At 35.0% G+C, this 27433-nt stretch overlaps 1 protein-coding gene across 6 annotated transcripts in view; it reads left to right on the forward strand.

Annotated features, from left to right (window-relative positions):
• The window catches only part of LOC115880206 (nucleosome-remodeling factor subunit NURF301), a 61715-nt gene that overhangs the window by 856 nt on the left and 33426 nt on the right, over positions 1–27433 (forward strand). Inside the window, exons 1-7 of one of the 6 annotated variants that reach the window (XM_030897347.1) lie at positions 156–1751; positions 2096–2378; positions 4073–7501; positions 17279–17511; positions 18733–18822; positions 19143–19406; positions 24575–25107. In XM_030897347.1, coding sequence (XP_030753207.1) covers positions 731–1751; positions 2096–2378; positions 4073–7501; positions 17279–17511; positions 18733–18822; positions 19143–19406; positions 24575–25107 — 5853 coding nt within the window. In that variant the 5' untranslated portion in view covers positions 156–730. Of the gene's footprint in view, positions 1–155; positions 1752–2095; positions 2379–4072; positions 7502–17245; positions 17512–18732; positions 18823–19142; positions 19407–24574; positions 25108–27433 lie in introns of those variants that run through there. The other 5 variants (XM_030897345.1, XM_030897346.1, XM_030897349.1 and 2 more) reach the window with 5 other exon arrangements.

Raw genomic sequence — 27433 nt, forward strand, 5'->3', positions numbered from 1 at the left:
AATGACGATTTTTTTTAAGAAAAATTCATTTAACATTACAAAAATATTGATTAAAAATCCCAGTGAAAATTATCATGCTATCAATTTTGTCGATTACTTTCTTTTTCTTTTCAAAATTGCAAATTATTGAACAGACGATGGTAACGACACCTGCTGCCGATGTTTTAAACTTCACTTCGAAGCTTGTAAACCAAGCCTCGTTTGCGGAAATTTCTCATTTTATTAAGTATTTTTACCAATTATATTCTTTTTCTGTGCTAAATTTGTTTTTAATAGTGTCGTAAGTATGTACGCTGCAAAAGTGACAAAAAATCTGAATAGGTGGTGAAATTTTTAAAAAAATCTTGCAAGTTGTCATGGCGGCGTTTACGGTCGACCAATAGGAACGCTAGATGCTATAGTCGAAGAGTGTACTTTTTCGCTTTGGCTACGCGTCATCTTAAAATTCTCCCATTCTCAGCTAAAATGGAGTCTATAGATAGTAAGAAATAGTGAAATTGGACTGGTGTATTCTATTCTTAACAGGAATTTCATAAGATTTCATCGAGTTCTTTTATAAAACGAGAAAATGTCTATTGTTGTCACGTGACGTATTCGATTAGTATGGCGAAAGTGCAAGCGACGACTGTGAGTGGATTTAAGTAATTTTTGACATTCGTATTTGTATACAAGTTTGTTTTTATAATATCCCACGTGGATTAGGATTACCGTATGACAGTTTAATAGCACGATGTCAACAAGAGGTGCAAAAAAGAGGGGTCGCCCCCCTAAGGTGCAGGTAGCCGAAAGAACTAAAAAATTTCAATATCACCTCCTAAAAAAACCAAAATACTTGCTAAATTATCAAAAGAAGGAGTCTGACTCCCAATCTAGCACTCCTTCGGCGTCTCGAGCTTCTTCGCCTCAAGATGATTCGCATAGGAGAAGCAGTACAAGAATTAGAGGTAAAGATGGGCATAGAGCGGGTAGAAAAAGTGGTTATGCTGGTTCTGCTTATCAAAGAAGAGGATACAATACTGCTTATCAGGACTACCAAGAATCTGAATACCATTACGGTTCAGATTTTGGTGATGAATCTAGTGACAAAAGTGATATTGAAGATGAACTATTAACAGACAGTGATATTGAATCGAATGGTGGAAATGCCAGTGATAGTGACTTTTCTTTAAGTAGCTTTAGTACAATGAGTGGCACACCTCGAAAACAAAATGCTGCCTTAAATAGAGCTCCCACACCCGAACCCCTCTGGTTGCAAAATCGAGATATACCATCCTTAACATTACCGAAATCATCTGATGATCTTCTGGTCCCTAAAGAACGAATTATGGAAGTAGTTAGTATATATGAAGTCCTGAGACATTTTCGGAATTTGGTAAGGTTGTCACCTTTTAGATTAGAAGATTTTTGTGCAGCTCTTATGTGCGAAGATCAAAGTAGTTTACTGTCAGAAATTCACATAATGTTATTGAAAGCTTTATTAAGAGAGGAGGATTCACAACAGACCCATTTTGGTCCTCTAGATCAGAAGGATAGTGTAAATATTGCACTTTATTTAATTGACAATATCACTTACCCAGAAGTTTTAAGATGTTATGTAGAGAGTGATAAGAATTTTGATCAATCTATTATTACTACATTAAATACTTCAGACTACCCATTTGCAAATTTAGAAGATAGGATTAAAGTGCTTCAGTTTCTCACAGATCAGTTTTTGATTACAAACCCTGTAAGAGAAGATTTGCTAAGTGAAGGTAACTAACATTATATTCATAACTTTATATTATACTGTTAATTATTATGTTATTATTTTGCAACAAACAGCTGGTTAATAGTCATATAATGATTGTTTGAGATTTATTTTGGTTGTTAAGCATTTTATAATGTTGTACTTAACATTCTATTTATAAGAACTTCATTAACACTTATAGTGTTAATTATTATGAGGTTATTTTGCAACAATTTATTCTTTCGTGAGAGGCTGATTGATAGTTATAGAATGATTGTTTTATATTTATTTGGTTTGTTAAGCATTTTATAATGTTGCATAATATAAAATTTGTTTATTAATTCATATTTATTTAATTTTTCTTTACAGTGCCTATGCACTATGATGACCACTGTCGCGTCTGTCACAAATTGGGAGACCTCCTCTGCTGTGAAACCTGCCCAGCAGTTTATCATTTGGAGTGTGTGGATCCCCCCTTAGTTAATATCCCGGAGGAAGATTGGCAGTGTGGTATCTGTCGGTCTCACAAAGTATCAGGAGTTGTTGACTGTGTGCTTGATTTGGAAAAGCAAGGGCAGCTCTCTCGGCAAGAAGCTCTGGGCTATGATAGACATGGAAGAAAGTATTTCTTTTTATGCCGCAGATTATTTGTGTAAGTATATTTTTGATATTATACTTTGTAAAATTTTATTTGATATATGTATTTGCAATTCAATTAATTCTTCGACTTATATTTAATTTAAGTCATTTTTAAAATTTACTATCTAGTCATTGTTTTTAATTTTTTAGTTTTATATATTTTAATAAATTGAACTTATAGATAAATGAAAATTAATTTTACATAATATGGGGTACCTATGTAATGTGTAAATAATTGTGAAACTTGAGGAGTGGATTGCTTTTTAAGGAGATAAAGGGCTATTTTGTATAAATATTTTCAGTTTGGTATTTGCCTACAAAGATATTAGGTGATATAGGATGAACTAAAATGATATTATGGAGTTTTTTTTAAAAAGCAGTTTATTCTAATAAGTTAAAATTAGTATGTAGGTTACACTAATTAAACTGAATCTATTTTCTTAATTGATTTTGATTTCATTTGTACTGATCAAACAGAGTATACCGGGTGCGTCTCAAAAGTGGCTCACCCCTATAACTTTTTTATTTTTTCAGATGAAAAACGATATTTGGAATATTACTATATAACATAAATTAGGATTTTGATGTATTCAATTTTCTTTGGTCACTTCCTCACATCACTCATCACATTTTCACTTAAAAGCAAATCCTATTTTAAATTTCTATTCAGAGTGTCATGGCTGTGTTAAAACCACTAATTTTTTTATCAAAGAGCCTTGGAAAAATAGTTTTGATCATCTAATGTTTTTCGTGTCTTGTCTTGGCTGGTTAAAAGATGCCCAAATCGTATTTTAATCATATCCCAATTTTTTCAAATGAAACAAGGGTGGCTCATTAGCATATTTGAATAAAGTAAAGGTATTTCGACTGAAATTGTCGTTATTAACCGCATGTTACAATTTCAAATAAACCATACGTGAAAATGTCAAAAGTTGACATATGATATGTCATTCTATTCAGAGAGGCATATTCTATTGAATAAAGTAGAAATACACTGAGGGTGTCATTTAAAAATCAAAAGTTGTAGTCATTTCCGGTGAATGAGGAGGTGACCAAAAACAATTGAATACATCAATCAATCCTAATTTATGTCATACTAATATACCAAATCTCGTTTTTTAATCTGAAAAAATAAAAAAGTTATAGGTTATAGGGGTGAAATTGTCGTTATGAACCGCATGTTACAATTTCAAATAAACCATACGTGAAAATGTCAAAAGTTGACATATGATATGTTATTCTACTCAGAGTGGCATTTCTTATTTGAATAAAGTAGAAAATAACGAGGGTGTCATTTAAAAATAAAAAGTTGTCATTTCCGGTGAAGGAGGAGGTGACCAAAAACAATTGAATACATCAATCAATCCTAATTTATGTCATCATACCAAATTTTTTAATCTGAAAAAATAAAAAAGTTGTAGGGGTGAGCCACTTTTGAGACGCACCCAGTATATAAAATAAACTTATTTGGAAAAATTTTTGGTTTTTACAAATATATCTAGTCAATAAATAGAAAGGTAATGGTATATTTACTTTTCACTATGTATTTTGCTATTGCTTTGATGATGATGATGATTTGATGTTCTAAATACATACTTATTATTGGTTACATTTTTATAAATGTAAACAATGAAAAAAAGTATAAGTACAAGTATTTATTTAGGTGTTGCTGTTAAGTTTTCTTCAATTTTGTTTATTTTTTAACAGCGAAAGTGAAGATGGAGAAGTCTGGTATTACTCAACTTCAGTACAGTATGAACATTTACTCAGCCATCTTGATAAAGATGACATGGAATCATCTTTATATAGAGAACTCCAAGACTACAAAGATGAAATTTGTAGACAGATGGACCTTACCGAGAAACTCACTAATCAATATAAGGGCGCAAAGAAAACCTATCTTGATGTGGAGAACGCAAATATCTTGAAAGCGATTAAGGAGCGCGAAGAAAAACTTGAAGAAGAAAGAAAAGAGAAACAGAGACAAAATGCTGAAGATATGGTGGCAAAGATGCATGAAGAAATTTCAGATGTGGCCTACCATGAATCTGTAACCACCTCTGAACTTACAGAAACAAGTAGTAATGGAGCAGGAAACATTGCAACAGCACAATCAGTAGAGAAGGATTTACAAGATGAAGATGATGAGAAAAATAAAGATTTAATAACAAGACCTAAGACAGCATCATCAACTTCACGCAGTTTGAACTCTGAAGATTTAAAGAAAAAAATGATATTGGGTAAAGATGATGATGAGTCTAGAATGACAAGATTGAGATCTAATCAGATAGCTAATGGAACGTATCTCTATAAACTTGGTATGGAGAATACATTTAAAAGTTATGTGAATCAATTTACCACCAATATAATAGCCCTAAACAAACCCCAAAGGAACGAGGAAAGAGACAAGAAAAGACATTTGTCTCACAAATTCTCACTCACTCCTGCTTCAGAGTTTAAATGGGTAGGAGGTACAAACGGTACTAAACATATCATGATGAACACTTTGAGACATACAATCCTTCAACTGGAACAAGTTATTCCATCTCCATTTATGCACCCAAATTGGCAGCTAGTTAGAAAGCACTGGCTCAATATTGTAGGAGGTTGTCAAACGCCCAAAGATTTCGCCAAGGCTTTGATAGTGTTACAAGCCTGTATAAAACCAGTTTGTTTTGCAAACGTTTGGCACGATCAGCTGGGCCACGTCAAGCTTTTTAGAATAACCGCTCAAGAGAGAGAAGAAAGAAAGAAGATGGAGAAACGCGAAAAGAAGGAACGCGAGGAGGAAGAAGAAAGGAATCGCCTCATAATTAGCAGTTATGTCAAATACACCATGAGTTTTAAACATCAGTTGTGGAAGCAAAAGGGCGAAGAGTACCGGATACATGGCCGCTGGGGATGGTTATGGATTAGAACTCCACGAAACTTCCGACACGTAGATTCGAAAAAGATGGGTTTGTCTGGCGATCCGCAAAGGTACATGCTCCAAATCAGAGACAAAGCTGGTCAAAAGAAAATAGTCTCTTTAAGCCCCAACATGTATAGGTTCCTGATGAATAAACTGAATAACAAAGACAACGCCGAATCTAGCGAAAACAAAGTAATCAGCGAAACTGATAAGAAAATCGAAGAAGCATTTCCAGAAGTTCTAAAAAACATTGAACTTATTCCTCCTGTCAGTCAGTTTGAGGAAATTGACGTTACTAAGGCCCTAACTTCACCTGGAAGGTTATTTTATCCAAAAGTAGCAAAGAAGGGTATTCTGGACGATCTTCTAGCCAGGCGATTACAATTGAAAGTTTTAGAAGAGCGTAAGATTGCTCAGAGTAAAGCTGGGGAATCACAAAAAGAGGAAGAAACCATAGATGTAGATGGTGATGATGATTCACCAGCTGAAGGTATTGATAAACAACTTAACAACATGTTATCTGGTAAAATGTCATTAAGTAACGCAAGTATTTCTCTAAATAAGGAAGTTTTGAATAACATTACAAAGAGAATAAATACTCTCAGGTCTCAGTATACCGCTATATCAAAAGTAGCTAAAGACTTTCATTGTTATGCCCAGCAGTGTAACTCAGCTAACAGTATACAAATAGAGAGCAGCTGCTATTCTCCTCTTTGCATTCAGAGAGTGAAAATTCGTAGAGAGTTACTGACTCTTTTGAGAAAAGCCAATGTCGCCACAAATAGTTCCACGCCTATTAAGCCAAACAGTGGAAATTCTGTTGTTACTCCTAATAAGAAAGTTTCCATACTGGAACAAACATTACAGTCGTCCACGCCAGGAGTATCTTCACAGGAAAACAAAGAAAAAACTGATGAGGAAAATAAACCTACTCAAGCGAGTTTGTGTAAAGATATAGTAAACGCTGTTTTGACAGCTGAAAGTGCTGACGACGATTCTAAACAGGATGTGTATATTCCGGCCAAACCTGAAAAAATTGAACCTAAACCAGAAATTGTTAAAAACGAAGACAAACCTATTGAACCTAAAGATGAAACGAAAGAGGAGGTTAAAGAAGACTTATCAGAGCTGAAGGACGAACCTATGGATATTGACGTTACCTGTACCTCTCCTGTGAAGAAAATTAAATTAAAAGACGAAGAGGAGGACATGGACGTAGACATGAAGGATATATCTCCTGATACAATTAAAGAGATGATTTTAGGCTCCAAGTCTGACGTCACTCAAATCGTAACTACGACGACTACATCAACTACCACAACGGCCACTCGGTCTACCGATGGTAAAATTAAGACGATATCTGCCGTTCAGAGCACCTCAAATTCAGTGACGGTTAAATCGGCCAACGGGATGGGCCATACTATTCAAACCTTGAATTCGAAGACCGCCACCTATAGCGCCCAGCAAAACAGGAGGTTCTGTCAGTACCGTATGGGGTTGAAACGAGAAGAGAAAGTTGTGAAAACCGAACATGCGGAAGATGGTAGTGAAAGAGTATATTCCACTACATCCACTGAAGGAAAAATTTTCCTTAAGAAGATACCGACTCAGATGGAGTTAAGACGCAAGAGGCGTCAGGTGGTGAAGTACCCCGCTTGCTCCAAGTTCCAGTCTAAAAAAGGCGTGGCATCTATGCTCGTTTTACCACAACACGACGTAAGAAAACTAGCAAGAAATGCCGGCAGAATCTATATATCTGGATACAATTTCCTTGCCAAACAGAACAACTCTGTATGGCCGTACCCTTGTGCAAGACCCTTATTCAAAACCTGCTGGATCTACAGAACAGTAAACTTAAAATCGTTGGCGGCGGCAGCTCTACAGTTGCGTATACTTTGGGCCACGCTTCGATGGGACGACATGCAAACTAAACCCCCTACCACCGATGGCAAGCACCAGATCACTACAGAAACGGAAATCTTGTCTTTGGAGCTGTTGAAGCATAGGCACATGGGCCAATTTTTGGAGAAAACGCAGTATATGAGGAGGAAGGTGGTGATTCCGTTGGAATTGCCGAAAACTATGAGGGAGGTCACTTCTATCAGGAGCGGATTGAGGAAGAGGAAGAGACCTGAGTCGCCCCAGAGCATGGATCCGCAAGTTACCGAGGAATGGGTGGACGAGGACAAGTTGGAATTGTGGGAGATCAAGCAGTATGGAGAGAAGTAAGTGGAATTATTTTTTAATGCTTATTTTAGATATACAGTCCAATTTACGAAAGGTGGCGATTGCGCCAGAAAGATTTTATTTAGAAAAGACATGCCAGATCAATACTTATGTGTTAGTTATATAGTTAGTTATAAATAATGTGTTAGACTGAGATAACTTGTCAAAATATTGTTTTAGGACAGGGAATGATAGTTCAATTCCCAGATCAAAGATGCTTTTTTCTTGTCGTATTATATTCAGAGTTCAGTACCGATGAACTACATGTGTATCTGTTGAATGGATTTATTAATTGTTTAAATACAAGGTGGTTCCGAACTGTATTCCGGAAACTTCGGCAACATATTCGGCAGATAAAAATAAGTAAAAAAGTTCTTATAAATGAGGAATTTGATTTTGATGTCGGGGCGCCACCTACATGTGTTTTAACTGTTTTGAAGAGTAATAACTTTTCGTCTGTACCTGTATAAAACTACTTAGTGAAAAAAATATACATTTCCGTGACTTTTTACGTAAAAAATGTCTCTGGTAAAAATCGTTAGGAGCAACCGTTATCAAGATATTTAGAATGGAAATAGTCAATACATGTCATTATTGGCAAAAAATAAACACGTTGAGTAGATAGATATCTGACTGAATTGGGAAATTTGTATTTTTTCTGCGAAAAAATGATGATAAAACAGTTTCTGTTGAACTTTTGGCACCAAAACATTTCAAATTTATGATTTCAATCGTAATTACTATTTAGTCAACATGTTTAATTTATGTCAGTGATGACAGGTATTGATAATTTCGATTCATCGAACCATTACTCGGTAGTGAGTTTTACTAAGAGACCTTCTTTACGTAAAAAACGTCGTAAATGTATATTTTTTTGCTCAGTAGTTTTATACGGGTACAGACGAAAAGTTATTACTCTTCAAACCAGTAAAAGTATGTAGGTGGCGCCCTCTACAAGTAGGAGCTAGGGCATTCAATCCCGAAAGAAATTGTCAATCTCGGGATTTCGGGATTATAATTTTTCGATCCCGGGATTGGATTAAAAAAATTAATTACGTTGAAATTGGGTGTCCCAAAAATAAGTGCAAGTATTTTAAGGAGTGGTAGATCTCGATAAAAAATAAAATACATATATTTTCTCTTTATCATTTTACAAATAAGTCCAAAATAACGGAGTTATTTTTCTTTGAAATTTTCCCAAAAAAAATTTTTTTGCTCAAATTTTCGCTATGTTGCCATATTATCAAGAAATTATGTTTTTTAACTAAAAACTCAAAAAAATCCAAAAAATTTTGTATTTTCAAAAATTATAGGCGTGTTTCTGTGTTTGAACTATACTACCAGTTAAAATACTTGCACTTATTTCTGGGACACCTAGTATTTTCTTTCTTAACAAAATTTTATCGAACAAAAAAAAACATTAACATAAATTAAACGTCATCCCCATTACAAAACAACATAACATATAAGTTTATTTAACCAAAAAAAAACTTTAAAAGGAACTAAAATATACATTTTTTATTTAATTTACATAACCAAACGAACAAACACAGCATAACACAGGATTATGTAAGATACTAAAATACTAAGATACTAAAATAACAACTTATGCAGTAACAAAGATGAGAATCTAAACTTGTTTTTTGAAAACATTTCTTAAAAAAACAAACTGATCAAGAGAGACCCCGCGACGGAAAATATATGGTACATTGTTGCCATACATTCAGGGTTGTTTATAAGCGCATATTGTACTATCATGAAAGACTTGTGTACAATTTAAATTATAGAAAAAATGTAATGATGAATCCCGAAAATGCCGGGAGTAAATAAAAGACAATCCCGGGATTTCGGGATTGAAAAAATGCCCGGGATCCCGGGATTGAATGCCCTAGTAGGAGCCATATTGATATCAAAATCAAATTTCTCATTTCAAAAACTCCCAGACCTCAATTTTCATCCCAATATTGACGTTACTTCAGAAATTATTTAAAAAAAATGAAATAAAATTGAAACTTCTACACCCTCTATCTCCGAAATTAAGCATTTTGGGACATACATTTATACGAATTTTTTAATTATTTTTATCTGCAGAATATTGTTACGGATTCCGTGGGTCCACTATTTAAACTCACTATAAAATACTTAACGAATTTATTTGTTTCACTCTGTACACACAACTTATACTATTTACAACACAACTTATGCAACTACTATTACTCTAACGGTATTTCGCGGTATTTTCAAACTTCAGACTATCTTCAGACTTCAAACTTCAAACTTGTCCAACTGTCAAAGCGCGGGCCTTCTATACCCCCTGGCGGTTGTTTCTAGATTTTTCTAAAGAATTCTATAATTTTCTTTACTTTCTGGCGAATGCGCCAGGTTCCTCAATGCACTTTGCGATTTTAGCAGTATGCAGTGATGCAACCAGTAATACACCTTGACATTGCCCCCTTCTCAAATTTGATCGTCCCGATCAAGGTTTCCTGTCTGGTATCTCTTCAATCGATCCAGATGAACTACTTTCATCTTACTTCTAGGGCTGCGTTGAATCCGGTACACTACATCATTTATCCTCTTGATGACTGTATAAGGACCTTCCCATGCTGGAGTTAACTTTGGGGACCTTCCTTTCTTGCGCTGTGGGTTATACAACCATACTCTATCGTCCTGTTGAAATCCCGTAGAATTAGCTCTGAGGTCGTAACGAGCTTTCATCCGGTCACTGGCTAGCGTAATCTTACTTCTCACGGCCTTATGAATTCCCAATAATCTTTCCTTCCTAACGACTCTTTCGAACGACAGTCCAACGTTATCTTGTTCCATTTTTCCTCCAGATCGAGTACTTGGCAAGGACCAAGTACTCGACAAGTCTAGCTGCGCAAATCTTACAACGTTGACACCATTTCTTAACATCTTCACAATAATCCACCCAGTAAAAACGGTCTCTCAGCTTGCTCAGGGTCTTGTTTACCCCAAGATGGGCTCCAGTTTTACCACCATGAATTTCTTCCAATACCTGGATAACTTTCTTCCTTGGTACCAGTAACTGAGTTGTTACTGTCCTGCCATCCGCACTTTCCCACGTGCGCTTTAACAATCCATTCTCAATCACCAGTGAATTCCACTGGAGCCCAGAGAGCTTTGAAAACGAGCCCTCTGTCCGCAATATCCTGCCACGGTGGTCTCTCGCCGTTACCTTCCTTGAGCCGTAGTATTGCTCCGATGTCTGGATCTTCCATTTTGATCTTTCCTCAATTGTATCGTCGTCCATGGTTCGTCAGTTCTAAGCTTAAAATTCCTTATTCTGATAGTGCTTTCGCGATGTTTCATTTTCTTGTCCAAGGTAGCTCGTCGTCGATCTAGGTCGTTGTCGATAATTTGTACCCGTCCTACACGGCACCCAGCGGTTTTCTCTAGTTTCCCGAACACAGTCTTCTTGGTATCACCAGGTATCATCACAATTTCCGCTGATCTTGCTTCCATATTTCCTGGTCTCTTCTCTTTAGATACAGAAAATTCCTCATTTCCGATTTTCAGGATGTTTCTATGGTGATCAAACGAAAAACCATGTTGACTGATCACATCCATACCCATGATAAAATCATCTTCAATGTCTGCCACTAAAACGCTATGCGAAACTTCCAAATTCCCTAACTCCAATTCCATGAAAGCCTCTCCCCGTACAACGGCCATTTCCCCCGTAACTGTACGTAAATACACTCTTCTTCTAAGAGCATCATCTTCAATCCTTGCACTGAGTTAGTCCCGCACCAACGATACCATAGCGCCTGTGTCCACAGTCATTCCGAATTCTTCTACCATTGACCTTCCCGTTGATCACCAAACTGTCAGCGGTTTTCCCTAGACTCTAACGGAAAACATCCTAGGGGCTCTGTTTTCTTCAGCCAATACTCGCTCGTTAGTGTTGATTTCCTGGTGCCTATGTTCTCTCGATGGTAAACGGAATCGCATTTGGACGCGGCAATCCCGTTTGATGTGGCCATTCCTGCCACATCTATAGCAACTTATGTCCTGGGATCTTCCGATGTGCCGATGTTCTCTGGATGGTGAATGGAATCGCATTTGGATGCGACAATCCCGTTTGATGTGGCCATTCCTGCCACATCTATAGCACCTTATGTCCTGTGATCTTCTATGGTTCTCTGTCTGGGTGTTGTTGCTACCCTTGTTCACTAGTAACTCACATAGTTTACTAAACATCTCCTCCAAACGTATGTGAGAACTTCCGGGCTGTTCCTCGACCGTTACCGATCTTATCTTCGGTCTTGGGATGGCGCTAAAAGCAGCTTCAATTTCTAGCGCCCTGACCAGTGCTTCGCTGCTGGTAGAAAATCGGGATATTTGCAGCGCCCTCTGTAATTCGTTGTCCCTCAGTCCGCTGATAAAGCACTGAGCAGCGAGTTCCTCCCTAAATCCTTCCGGTGCTTCAGGATACGCTAGGTGTACCAGCCGACGTAAGTCTGCTTCAAATTCCTGCAGACTCTCTCCGGACCTCTGCAGGCGTGTCTTGATCTGGGCCTGGTAAAGTTGGCGTCGATGTTGGTCGCCATATCTTCTGTCCAGTGCAGCGACCAAAGTTTGGTATTCCTGCTGTTGGGCTGCAGGTATAGTTTGCAACAGTTCCAGGGCAGGGCCACGCAGCGCGATGACAAGTGCCGCTGCTTTCTCCTGGTCGGTCCATCCGTTGGCAGCGGCGGCTGCTTCAAACTGGCGGTGGTACATAGTCCAGGTGGTTTGTCCATCATAGGTTGGGGCCTTGAGGTTCGCAGTTCCATGAACGCCAGGTGTCCTTACTTGTACCTTGGTCTTCTGTAGGTCCATCTCCAATTTTTCCATTTTCTGCTGAAGGCGTTCCTCCAGATCTTCTACAACTTCTTGGAAATGGTTCTCCTGTCGTTTTTCCAGGCCTTCAAAATTCTTCTGTAGTCGAAATTCCTGATTTTCTAAAGTTTTCTCAAGCCGGTCCTGTTCTTCTTTGTCTTGTTGTCGTTGAACTTTCAAATCTTCGAAAATGTTCTCAAGCCGGTCCTGTTCTTGTTGACGTCGTAGTTTTTCCTCTTCCTTTTCTCTTTCTAATCGGGCTCGCTCTTCTTCTCGTTCTTTACGGAGTCTTTCTTGTTCTTCTGCTTTCTCCCTTCTCATATTCTCCATAAAATCGCCTAATAGTTTGCTTACTTCCTCCATTTTCTTCGCTTGTTGCCTTGTACCAACCATAAAAACACTCTAATTCGGTCTAAAAATCTTCCAATCCACTTAATTTCTTCTTAAAATCCTCTTGAATCGCACTTCCGACACCAATTGTTACGGATTCCGTGGGTCCACTATTTAAACTCACGATAAAATACTTAACGAATTTATTTGTTTCACTCTGTACACACAACTTATACTATTTACAACACAACTTATGCAACTACTATTACTCTAACGGTATTTCGCGGTATTTTCAAACTTCAGACTATATTCAGACTTTAGACTTCAAACTTGAAACTTGTCCAACTGTCAGGGGCCTTATATACCCCCTGGCGGTTGTTTCTAGATTTTTCTAAAGAATTCTATAATTTTCTTTACTTTCTGGCGAATGCGCCAGATTCCTCAATGCACTTTGCGATTTTAGCAGTATGCAGTTATGCAACCAGTAATACACCTTGACAATATGCTGCCGAAGTTTCCGGAATATCTACAGTTAGGACCACCCCGTATATTGAATTAATTTATTACCCTGGTAATTTTATTCCTTATTTTATTATAATATTCAGTATGGCACAATTATTCATCTTTCGTGAATTGAACTATATACTTATATTAGCCTCCGCTTTTAGTACTGGATTTAGGTATTTTAATGTGCATTTAATATTAGATGCAATTTTGTTTATATATTAATAACATGGTTTTAATATCTTAATAAATATGTTAAGTTAATAATAAAAATAAATATAAGTCAAATTGTCGCAAACTCAAGAAAATTCACTACCATAGGAAGAACGACAGTTATTATCTTGTGCGCACTGTGATTGGAAATATTTTTGACGCGTCTTTCTTGTCACAGTGTGTACAAGTAAATAGCTTACAATACCACCTCGAGTATGGGTATAATGATTCCAGGTAAATTTATTGGTGGTAAGAATTATACATAGGTCATAATGATTGAAAATAAGAAAACTGGTTAAAGACAATCGATGATAATTTTAGTAAGGTCAATCTCTAGACGTCATTTACTAAAAATTGACATAAAACTTGTCAAAATTAACACTCATTATAGGAAGATTAAGAAAGGATAGAACGTTACCAGACACACTAATCTATTTCCAAAAAAAAAACAATTTTTTTCTTGAATTTCCAAAAAATTTAAACTATACCTACATGGGCTACAGGTAGGGTTGCCAACCGTCCTCTGTTTCAGTGGACAGTCTGACTGTCCTTTTTTCTCTCACATATTGAAAAAGTTCTCTGTTTTACATACCAAACTCAAAATCTAAAAATATTCGTCTATCGCCACAATGCTTTAAAAAATTGTTAATTTGTGTCTTTTGCTTCTCCCACTCGTTTGTACAGGGTGGACCAATTTGGTTGTTTCTATAGGGTATCTAGGAAACCGTGAGAAATATTCAAATTTTGATACTGCAGTCTCGGGTTCTTTTTTTGAAAAAAGTACAATGGCGCAAACGGATCGTGGCTATCTTGATCGGTTTCGAAGCTACAGGGGGATTCTCAGATTTTGTACTTTTTGAAGGTGTTCGATAGGTTGTTTATTTCAGCCAACCACGGAAAAATGAATTATACATTCTAAAGGCACTTTTCTGTGTAGAATACAGTGGCGTAGTCAGCCTTTGTTCGAAAAAAATATTTTTTGAGATATTAACTATACTTATGTTTTTTTTTAAATAGAACCCCATGTATATTTTTAAATTTTCTTATTCAGCTTGGCATGGGCTTCTCGAAAATATATAACACTCTATATTTATTTTCACTATTAACCTCAACATTTCAAATTTTTCTTAAAATATCCACTTAGTAGATAGTAGGCCGCGCCGCGTAACAAAGTGAACGGTTGTCATGGTGATCGGAACATACCTTTGATGGATCCGGTACATTTCATTTCAACAGATTGAAGTGTGTGTATTTTAAGTAATAAAAAAATGAGTAAATTTGAAAATTTTGAGAAATATAATATGTTAGAATGTTATATTGAGTCTAACAAACATAAGCAAACGGCAGCTGATTTATATTTTGAGCGGTATCCAGAACGCAAGCAACCAAACCCATGCCAAGCTGAATAAGAAAATTTAAAAATATACAGGGGGTTCTATTTAAAAAAAACATAAGTATAGTCAACAGTCTCAAAAAATATTTTTTTCGAAAAAAGTCTGACTACGCCACTGCATTCTACACAAAAAGGTGCCTTTAGAATGTACATTTCATTTTACCGTGGTTACTGAAATAAACAAACTATCGAACATCTTCAAAAAGTACAAAATTTGACAATCCCCCTGTAGCTTCGAAACCGATCAAGATAGCCACGATCCGTTTGCGCCATTGTAATCTTTTCAAAAAAAGAACCCGAGACTGCAGTATCAAAATTTGAATATTTCTCACGGTTTCCTAGATACCCTATAGAAACAACCAAAATGGTCCACCCTGTACAGAAAAGAAAATGAAGAAATATTTATGTACTAGAAATATTCGTGAAAGCGATAATGTTGCAAGTTAGCTTATGCTTTGAGGTTTGTTGAAAAAGTTTTTTTTTATTTGAACAAGTTTTGAGTACAATTGTTTTTAAGAAAGTAGGAAAGACCATCAATTGCATACCGTTGACAAAACTTTTTGGTAAATTCTAGACATTTGGGCGAGGTTTCAAAAAATGTCTCGCCTGTGCCTCTTTTTTACCCCCTCGTCCTCTATTTTTTATTTTGAAAGTTGGCAACCCTAGCTAAAGGCTAAGTTTATCTAAAAGACTTGGTTACTATAAATATATGATTACAAATATTAGTATATTTTTTATGAAAAAATAATATTTAGTTTTTTATTAAATAGGTATTAATGTTGATGCATGAACTTGTAAGAATGTTAACAATTAAGTCCAACATTACTTAATTATATTTTTTTATTATGCTAAATACAAGAAATTAAAAAAAAATTGAGTAATAATATTTATCATGGAAATTGCATACTGTTGGGAATAATGAATTAGCATTTTTATTTATTATTACAACGACACGTGAGCAGAACACATTTTGATTTGCATTCACTGCTAGATATTTTATTTTAGTAGTTCATTTTGTATCACATGGCTACATATTATTTGATCACCTACTACGCTACTATCAATCACAGGGGAATTGCCAATTGAAAAATTGATACAACTTCAAACATTTTGTACTTATAATATTAGTGGCTTGATAAATCTTTTTTAATGCTTTTAGCTGAACTATTTTTGCAAAATGAAATTTAACTGGACAGAACGAACATGTCTTCTTTCTATTTACATGTCATTTATGTAACTTGGTACGGGCTATTTGTCGCAGTAAAAAATATATTTTCACTCGTCTCTGAAAATATTAAAAAAATAAAATAAAATTTCGTAAAATGAATTTACTTTAGTATTATTTATAATCTGTTAAAACATGTTGTAGTTCTTCTCATGTAACGTTTATCATCATGACAATCAATCAAATTTTCCTTTTAAATAAAAATAAGTTTGTATGTATAGTTTTTCTGAAGTAAGTTGGAATAGATTGGGACTCTTAATTTCGGCACTGTCTTTATCGACGTCATTGTCGGCATCATCTGGGCAAACGAATTAAGAGTCCCAGTACTTGCAATTTACTTGAAAATACTGTACAGAGTGTCCCAAATATCAATTTTCTCGAAAAATAATAAGCTCTTAAAATCTGCAATAAAAAATACATTTTTTTTTGCGGAAACCGTAAGTTGTATTTTGTTTTTATAATTCTTAAGTGATATCTTATAAATATTACTAAGCTCTCAAATTACTTTATATTCAATTTATGATAAAGTAGGCTTTGGCTTTGCCAGTAAAAAATATGGTTAATTCTATAAGAATTGTTTATCTGTCGTCATACAGTGCAAGCTTGTTCATAATACTTTTTGATCGTGTTCTGTATGCCCAGTATTTTTACGCATTATACATTCATGGTAAAGCAATATTCACAATTAGAGAAATATCTAGAATAATTAGTTTTTATTTTAATACCACATAAAGGACTCCACTCCGTGGTCTGGATTTTGAGATGTGAAGTAATAAGAGATATTCCTAACTCAAAAATAAAACAAGTTAGTTTGAAATGATTAAAACGTTCGGTGTAGTAGAGTTATTCTACGCACTGTATAGAGCATGACATTGTAAGAGGCATTTTAGGCTACCATAATAGTTACGTGGGAAAAATATGTGTTTTTTTCATTGTCACTGAATACAGTATTATAAAACTTCTAGTTTTTATGGGAGGGACTTAAAACACATTAATATCACACTTTATATTTTTTTTAAGTATACTATATATATATATATATATATATATATATATATATATATATATATATATATATATATATATATATATATATATATATATATATATATATATATTGTGTATGTACTCTGTTATTTTTGCTTCTGGCAAAGCAGAACCCTTTATTTTTCAACCCCACTGTGCATGTCGTCACCCTTAACTAACCGCCTGGCTCGCGTGTGTTTATCGCAGGGTGGAAAAGGCTAACCAACAGGTTATCACTAGGAGCCGTACCGGCAACCTACCCCCTCCGCGACCCTCTCTCCAATCCGGCGACCACGTGGAGTCGGTCAAAGTGGCCGTTACCGGCAAGGCCAGCGCCGAAGAGATCAAGGAGAAGATGGAACAGCAGCTGCGCATCCAGCGGGCCGCGCACCAACAAAAACGGGCCATGGAGATCAAGGGCATGAACGTTAAACCGGGTTCGGTGTTGGAAATGGTCGGAACCACCACCCAAGGTAAGCCAAAGCTTGGTTTTTCTATGTAAAAGAAGGCTGGAGTGATATTTGGTATTATAAATAAAGACTTTAAAATATTGATTATTATGAATCAATAATATTGGTTGTTCTTTGTTGTTGTTGTTGACCTGAATAAAATGTTTATTATAGTTAAATCTTCATTACAGATTACAGTTTACAGTTATGTAGAGTTTTAAGCTTGATTTTCATGTATCCGTTGTCCGACGATAGGATGTTAGTTTTATTGGTTGAATTTAAAAACTTCTATTGTTTCGAAGTTTTTAAATTTATTGCATTTTCAATGCCTTCGTTTATCGGATATACGATTTGCTTGTGATTGGTGCCATTTTATATTTTCACTTGCATAACGATTTTGCTGTTTTGTTGATAGTCTTAAGAGCTAGCAACGTTTTCGAGAGATAATTTAAAAAAACCTGGTTCTTTAATATATATTTTGCTAAGCTCTCCTGAACAGAGTGCGGACCGTCTGGCTGCCGGTAGAGGTTGCGTTCACTACTGCGCATCATATAATTATTGTGTATTCAACTTCTGTTCACTACTGCGCATCACAAATTCGTCCTGTATTTCAGGAACTAAGGAGACTAGGACAAACTTATGTGTAGCATATTTAGTTTCATAAAAAAAGTAGTAAAGTAATGTGAAAATCGCATCATTGTATCTACTCATAAACGAGAAATCCCATAAAACACACGAATTGGGATACAGTGTACAGATGTGATGCGCAGTAGTGAACCGCAGTAGTCTACCGGCAGCCAGACGGCCAGCACTTTGGTCAGGAGAGCATAGCAAAAGATATATTAAAGAACCAGCTTTCTTAAAATTCTCGTTTTCCCGATGGTGCTAGCTCTTGTACTATTATATTTATAATAAGGTTAGATTAAATTTGTCAAAAAAAAGTGTCAGGACGAAAGAAGTTTTGAGCACTTAGATAGTCAGTCCAACGATAGAGTTTATCACATTTAATTCAAAAGTAAATTGATTTTTCTGTCAATTTTTGGATGCCGTGTGCCAAAAAGGTACTTTTTCTCTTTGGACAGACTATTTGGTTCTTAATAAAAAAATTATATTGTAGTTAAATTATAATGAACACTTTACAAAGGTCTTAGTTTTAAATTTAATATAAATTTTAAAGTCTTTTAGCGAAAAACATTTGTAACGTAATTTGACTGATTCGATAATACCGATTTCTCTTTTTAAAAGCTACTGCTAGTACTACCTCAGCAACTACTAGTACTACAGCAGAAAAAACATCTGTTACTAATCCTCCTCTAAAACCGATTCAACCGAAAGGTAGGCTCAGTTAGTGGTGGCTATCATATTTTTTGTGGTTGAATGTTTAATTTTTTTATAATCTATACAAGCATGAGGTAGTAAATGTGCTTTTATTTTAACATTGTTTCACTTTTTTATTTCTTCTACATAAACATTGTTCTCAATATACATACTTATAAAATGTACTTAAAGAATTGTATAAATTTTTAATTGCTTGGTTAATATTACATTTTATAAGTTCTTATTAAAAATTCATTCTAATCTCAAAAAGGCAATAATTAACATAACTTTTAAAAAAATATATATATGAATTTTTGCTTACATTTAACGCCTTTTAGTGACATCAGCAGATGGAACAGTGAAAATAGTGAAGAACGTAGTCGTTCCCAATCAGTCGGTTGTCAGTGGCAAACACACGTTAACCTCGCTCCTTACCAGTAACAGCAAGATAGCCGGTAGAAGAATTTTGATGACAAAAGGTCCCGATGGTACTACGAGAGTTGTCTCTGGCGGAAGTACTAATATTCTTCCTAAAAACTTACAAAATGTGCCGCAACAAAGTTTGATCAAGGTGCAGACCACAAGCGCAGGACAGGCTCAAGGTAAATATTTCATTTTTTGTGATATACGGCACTGGTCAGGGGCGGATACAGGAATTTATTTTAGGGGGGGGGCCAAAATAAAAAGCAATGTAGAATATGCTTTTAAGGCACCATTTTTAATTCAAAAGCCTAATATTTTACACAATTTACAGATTTAAGGGGGGGGGCCAGGCCCCATGGGCCCCCCCTCTGTATCCGCCACTGGCACTGGTCACTTTATTTCCGTAGTCTGTATTTTAATGCATACGACAGAGAGAGATAAATATATACAACCTGTTAACAGATAGAGAGACAAAATAAAAAGCGACGTACAGTGTTGTCAGTTCGTAGGTGATATAACATAAAGGTGGGTATTCACTTGCAACAAAACACTCCGAACGAACCAAACTCGCCGCGCGCGCTGTAACAAGTTTGTGTAGTCAGTACATTGCGCCGAACCGAACCGAATGCGCCAAACATTTTCCGAAGCTTGTCGGTAAACGGGATTTGCTCAAAAGAATTTGTTCGTTGGCCGGTGTTCAGTGGATACGGCAGTTTTGAACGTTCGTTGTGTTTCGGGTGTTTTTAAACTGTACCTAGCTGTGGAGTGGAACAGAGAAAAGTGTTTAGAGTTAATTGATGAGTTTGAAAGGCGGCCCATTTTATTAAATTAATTAAATTCTTCTTATGCATATAATCTAGGTCACTAAGTAAGGCCATATTATATTGACGGCGCAAAAAGAGGCGTCTTGCCCACCTTTTTTGTCCTTTCCTTTTTTTCTCTTTTTTGTTACCCGCTAATGCCTCTATAATTAAAAAGGCACCAGCGGCTATGGTAATATCAGATGCATCCATGTCGACAAACACACTAACACTGATTACTGGTGGGAACGCAGCGAACACCGCAAACAGGCGGAACGCTCCGCGCAAAATGTTTTGTTGCAGGTCGTTCAGAGCGCTCCACAGTGCTTCGAACATATGGCTCTAGAGGACAAAAATGCAAAATTTCTCTTTTATTGTAGGCAATTTATTCAAACTAGGTTTATTTGACACAAATGATGAGTACTCTCATTGTACTAAATGATGATGTTCTTAGTCCCACGTTTATGAAAAAAAATCTTATAAATAATAAAAATGTTGGAGCTGTGTTCCATCTAAGGAAATAATAATTTATAGTATGAAAACGGTGTAAGTATTAAATAAATTCCTGTGATAAAAAAGAATTGGAATAACATTAGAACATGATTCCTACAATATAAACCTAATATAAGATAAAAATGTTTTTCTTTAATGAAAAAGAAACATTAATGCTATATTTAATTAAAAAAAAACTTAAGATACTATAAATTTACTTTAGGACAACAATGTGCATAGATCGTAACTACTCTGATTCAGAAGAATCATTGCTGACAGAATCTTCCAAATTTATAGTATCCAAATCACAGGTAGATGAAATATCCTCACATATAAGATATTTCTGTACATCATTTTCTAATATGTTACTTTTTCGCGTTGTTACTGTTCTTTTTGTTGATACGAGGGGTTCGGATGTTAATAGTTACCTGTTTAATATACCATATCCATATATTATTCTTTCGTTTTCTTGGGTATGAGGTTTTATAATAAATTGAAAGAAGGGAACATTTTTTATGCCACGTTTCGCTCCAACATAGTGGGCTCAGGCACAAGTGGTTATCTCATTGGACTGGAAGGTTCATCAATATCTAATAAAGAACACATTTTTTGAAATATAAACAATTTTGAGTTCTTGTCCTTATGATCAAGCCAAGTATTAACCAGATCGGCATTGCTTATCAATTTTACTCCATCTGAAAAGTATTATAAAATAAAGTTCGTCGCAAGCAGACGCAGTTGAACTATGCAAAAATTAAAAGTGTATGAATATGGCAACAAAAATATTCAATAAATACGATATGTTTTGATATGTTTTTTTTTAATGCCTTTTTGAATTTTGAAAACGTAAAATTTTTATACCCATTTAAGAATCATCTTAAAAAATAATTAAAAACTAAACAATAACGAACTTGTTTAGAAATAAATTTAAAGTACATACCTTGTTTAACAATATCCATAGTGACTTTCAATTAAGTACGTAACGTTTAACTCCATATACAGAACTACTATGAATGTTATTCTTTTCACTGATATAAGATAATGATCGCAAAATTTATTTTTAGTGAAAATATTTGCTAACAAAAAACGCTGTTTATGAAAAATAATATACAGGATGGTTGAACATTGGTATAAGTATAAAATTACATATTCAGATATTAGTAAATTTTAACTTTTTTTTCGATTTTTGTCCATGGGACGAAGCACTGTGCGCTCCCGGAAAATGTTTTGTTGCAGATTGTTTGGAGTGCGCGGCGCGTTTGGTTTGTTCGTAGTGTTTTGTTGCAAGTGAATACGCACCTTAATAAACGAAGATAATATATCTAAGCTATTTAATAATGCTGAATTCAGTTCGATACTTGTTTAAAAACTTGGAATAAAACACTGCAGTCACTCTTTACAACTACCATAGAAATAAATATTCATTGGTTTGTTCAGATTAGTTCAGAAATAATGTTAGTGACCGCATTTTAAGGTGTAAACTTTCGTTCTATAACTATGCAGTGTCACGTGCTCCACAGAATCAGTAAAATTTGTACCACAGATGAAAGAAACAAGTTTAAATTGAAATGGTTGGCTTTCCGCCAAAACTTATAGTTGTTTTGGAGCGCATACGTTGTAGGGCGCTGCTATAGCGGTTGCTAAGAACAACCGCAAACAATGACAGAAACAATTTTCTCTTGTCAAAGTCAGAATCTCCAAAAATTATTAAATCTTTCAAAATTTAAACCGCCCGTATTGGAAAAATACCGAAAAGAGTTTAAAGTGTCCGTTTTAAAAACAATTATTGCTATATTTGGTGAGTTTAATTTAAATTTTATTTACTAAAAAAGGTGATAATTGTGAAAAAGTGGCATTGAAAACCTAAAAAACTGTGTGAACTGGGAATCTAAACTTGTTTCTTTTTTCTATGATTTGTACTCAATTCAAGCAGCTGTCAATTTTGACTTGAGTTACTAAACTAACAACTGTGATTGTTTGTTTTTGTAGTTTCGCTAGCGACCCAACGTCGTTCTGAGACCGCGGGTTAATAAGAATCTATTACAGCTGAAGTAAAATAAGTAACTAATTGTAGAAATTAAATATCTAACCCTAGATGCAACCTTTTTTTGTATACGCTTTCTTGGGCGGTTTCTTATTTTGATGCAAAATCAGGCAATACCGCATAGAAGAAATGTATGACTCCAACTTTTTTCACTTTTTAATAGATTTGATTTTTCATTATGCCGTGTCTATCACTGTCTCACACGTTAAAATCCAGACCACGCTTCTACGGTGACCAAATCTGTATATAAATGTTATTAGTTACTAATAATTACATATTAACATTATTAATTAAATTATGAAACACCGCGGGTAGTTACAATTTACTAACTAAACTAAGTTATCGGTTGGTTGTTTTTAATGTTAGAAGATATAGGTACAAAGAAATATAAACTAATTTTTCTTATATGTAAAATATTTCTTATAGACATTGAGACATTCCTTATAGACATTGATTGAATAGTAACTTCTCATAGTATTTTTCCAATGTAGCGAAACATGATCAGTTAAAAAAAGTTAAAATTGGTATTTTGTTAACAAAAATTAGATACTGGTAACAGGATTGATATGTTTAAAAATAAACAAATTTTGTTAAAAAAACGAGTATTTATATACTGGGTGTCTGAATATTCCTAGGAAATAGTCCTGAATATTCTGACATAGAACTACTACATATTTTTGGAATTAAAATAAGTTCATTGGACACAGTTTACCTCTATACAAAAGTCCTTTGTCCGCGAGAGGGCATCAAACTTTAAAAAAAATAAACACATTTTTTAAGATATTTTAAGAACTGCTACTCTGATTATTTAAAAGAGATTTTGGGTGACTATGTTTTGCTAAGTGCTTTAACATTTGAGTTTCACAAAAATCAAGAAAAAGTACAGGAAATTTAGTGTAAATATTTTCCAACTCCAGCGACAACTGATGTTTCTTGTAAAATGGTCTCTCTAGTATTTACTACATTTTTTGTCCCTTGTAAAAAAACGTCACATCGCATAGTTTTTGAGAAAAACATTTTTGGAAAATTTATTTTTTCCAAAGCGGACCTACAAAATATATACAGGGAGTTCTAATATTCCATGGACATAGAAGAACTACGTATTTTTTGAATCAAAATAAATTAATTGCACATAATTTACCTTTATACAAAAGTGCTTCGTTTGTCCGTTAGAGGGCATCAATAAAAAATAAACCCGAACGTTAATTAATTTAAAATTTATTATTTTTTTTAAGATTTTAACATAAAATTCCATATTTTCGCCAACTGGATTATTAGAGCATAATAGATTTTATGCTCCTCCATAGCTTGACGTCTCAAAAAAGCATTTTTCCTGAAAAAGTATGCGCGGTCGCTTATTTTTACAAGAGACAAAAATGTAGTAAATACTAGAGGGACTATTATACGAAAAAAAATCGGTTATAGCTGTAAAAATGTTGTCGATTGAGTTGGGGAATATATATATACTAAAATTTATGTAGGGGTGGGGGTAGTTTTCACCCTTCCCGTACTTTTTCTTGATTTTTGTGAAAGTCAAATGTTAAAAAACTTAGCAAAACATAGACACTCAACATTTCTTCGAATCGGAATAACGGTTCTTAAAATATCTTAAAAAATGTGTTTATTTTTTAAAGTTTGATGCCCTCTAGCGGACAAACAAAACACTTTTGTATAGAGGCAAATTGTGTCCAAGGAACTTATTTTGATGAGTTGAAAAAACAAGTGTTTTAAACATGTTTTTTTCAATCCTGGCTAAGTAACATTGGCGGTACATATTATGTAAATCAATTCTCACTCATGTATCCCCATTTGGACAGACTATAGCGGGGTTTAAAAGAACAAAATGAGTATAAATCGTTATATGAGTAAAAATAGTTCAGCTATATTCACACTAAACGATTGCTTTGACGGATTTTGTTTCGCTATATTAGGGAAAAGTAACATGATAAAAACCATACTTGCCGTAGTTAATAGTAATATTCCGTTTTTTTTCTCTTTAAATTAAACGAAGATCATATTTACGCAGCAGCCGTCTCTACACCGACTACCACATCGGCCACGTCCACGCCCACCAAAGACACACCGCAACGCGTCCAAATCATGCGCACGGCCGACGGCCGTCTGACCGTTAAGGGTCTGATGCCCGGCCAGCAACTGGTCCAATTTCCCGACGGCAAACTTCAGGTGCTCACCACGACGCCCGTGGCCGCACCTAGCGCCGCCACTACCGCTAAATCGCCCTCGGTCACCGAAACGCCTACCAAACCCGTCACTAAACCCGTTGTCGCTCCTTCTACTCCCGCAGGTAAGATGGCGCAGCTCAAGCCGTTGACGACTACGCAGCCGCAACAGCAGTTGGTCGCGCAGCAGCAGCCAGCGCAGCAGGCCGTGATAGGACAGGCGGTGGTCCAGCCGAAGGCGCAGCTGGTCAAGCCGCCGCCGCAGGTGTTGCAGAAGATAGCGGTGAGCACGGGAACTCCGATCGTGCAGCAGCAGGTGGTTTTGGGCACCAATCAGTTGATTTCCACTCAGGGCGGTCAGCAGGTAAGAACTAGGAACAGAAATATTTCCTATATTTGTTTGAAGGTTGTAGTTTATTGTAAACAATAAAAATGTATAAATACCTATGTGACGAATTCATCTCTCCAAAAAGTCCAATATGGGTATTTCAAAACACAAAAATACACTTAGATTCATTTTAACACACACTAAACCAATGAATACTGAACAACGAACAAAAAATGTAATATACAAAATACCATGTGAATGCGATAAATTTTATATTGGTGAAACATCTAGACCCTTAAATGTTCGAATTAAAGAACATAAAGGTTATTTAAGAAAGGGCGACTTTCACAAATCTAAGATTTGTCAGCATTCGTGGGACACAGAGCACAGAATAAATTTTAACAACGCCAAAATTATAATGAAAGAAGCGATAGTCTCTAAAAGAAAATAAAAATAAATGTATTGCTCATGCATCTGTAGATATTAGTAATTGATTTTAAAGAACATGACATACGTAAAAATTAAAAATAATCATACAGAAAGTTTGAACCTTTTTGGTTTTATCTTAAGTAATTGTTATCAGGTAGTAATTGTTAATTTTGAACTTGATATAATGTCATTTATTTTTTTTTATGTCATTTAATTATAATGTCATAATGTAATTTAATTTTATAATGTCATTTTTTTTCAACTGTTTTTGTAGACGTATCTGTTATCTGTAAAAAAAAACTAAAGCGTTCTCGAATAGTTGGATTTAATTTTTTTTCTTTGTATTTTTTTTTCTTCCGATGACGGAAAGAGATAAATTATCCGAAACGTTAACGTTTTTTTCCGTTAGGCAAATTTGTTTATTGGTAGACCATTGCTGACAATTAGTCTCTGTTGAATTAATGCAGCATTGTTTACAAAAAATAACTATTTTATTTTGTAGATTTTCTTGCAGTGGCGAAATACCCATATAGGACTTTTTTGGAGTGGTAAACAATGTTTTGATTGAAAGGAATTACTATATTGAATCTATTTTCTAATTTATATAGTTATGACGTTTTTAATGATGTAGCTATAGGCTTAGTGCATTTCAAAGTTCGATAGCAGCGCTCGGTACGGCAGAAACCATAACTTTCTGGCTTTATATTTCACGCAGTCCCGTTTACCGTTCATGTTGTTTGCATTGAAATTATATTGAAATCGTGGCTTTGTCATTAACTATTTTAGTTTTTCCTAGTGCAGTTATTGAAACTATCAACTTCTCAAGTACGAAGTTTGTGGGAACTATCGCTGTGTCGGGTAGTAAAAATTAAGTAAAAAAGAACCCGAACTGGGCATCGTGTTGTGTAATGGCAATTTCAAATGATAATAAAATTGCCAATAAAATGTTAACACGAAAAGAAGGGCGTAATTGTGTGGTTGTTTGGTGTAATAACATTCAATAAAACTCTCCCAGAACATTTTATAGCTTCCCAGCTTTCTCACACCCATTTGATCAAAAGCAAAAATGGATTCAGGCCGTTCGACGAAACAACTAAGCGAACAAAGTTTCTATTAGGGAGGCACGTATAGCCGCCCATACTAAAATATGTTAATATCTCTATCTAATCTTAATTTGAAAACCGCGTTTCGCTAGCTACTGTAATTTTGGAGTTACGATTTTTTAAAATTGTTAACCCCCTCCCATACCTCCTTACCAACCCCCCACCCCCACCAAAAACTAATGGCCAGATTCTCGGGTGCCACAGTATTTTTGTGCCAAATTTGGTTAAAATCGGTTCAGCGGTTTTTGAGTTATCGTGTTACAGACGGACAGACAGACAGACACCATGAAAATATTTTGTATTTAGGTCATTTATGACCCAAGTAACTCATTTTGAGTGAAATTAAAAAAACTTTTTTTGCCGATCCTAATAGCCTACCATACCTATTGGTATGGTCGGCTAAAAATTAAATAGCATAACTATGAGAGGATAAAATATAGTTTGATCAATATTAATGGTATACTTTTCTAATCAACTAGGGCATGCATTTTTTATGAACATATTTTAAAATTATGTATCTTTTAAAAATTTCGTTGCAGCCTAAATAGCCCAGTTATGTTCCCACTAGCAAAATCGGGCGTAAAAATGCCCGCTACTGTAGTTGGACTCATCTAAAAAGTTTTATTACCTTGAATAATAAATTATAATACAAGTTAGACCTTCTGAAGATATCAAAATGTTTGTCTTTCTATTTTTTTTAGAATTTCCACAAATTATATTTCCTAACACGTTTAGAGTAATTTTATATAACATATTTTTTTGTGTACTCGCTATTTAAATCGGCTGTTTACAGTATTCTCCGATGGTGGCAGCACCGGCGGAGAATGCAT

Source organism: Sitophilus oryzae, unplaced genomic scaffold (assembly GCF_002938485.1).
Source record: "Sitophilus oryzae breed Bouriz unplaced genomic scaffold, Soryzae_2.0 scaffold_1620_pilon_pilon, whole genome shotgun sequence".
Taxonomy (NCBI): domain Eukaryota; kingdom Metazoa; phylum Arthropoda; class Insecta; order Coleoptera; family Curculionidae; genus Sitophilus; species Sitophilus oryzae.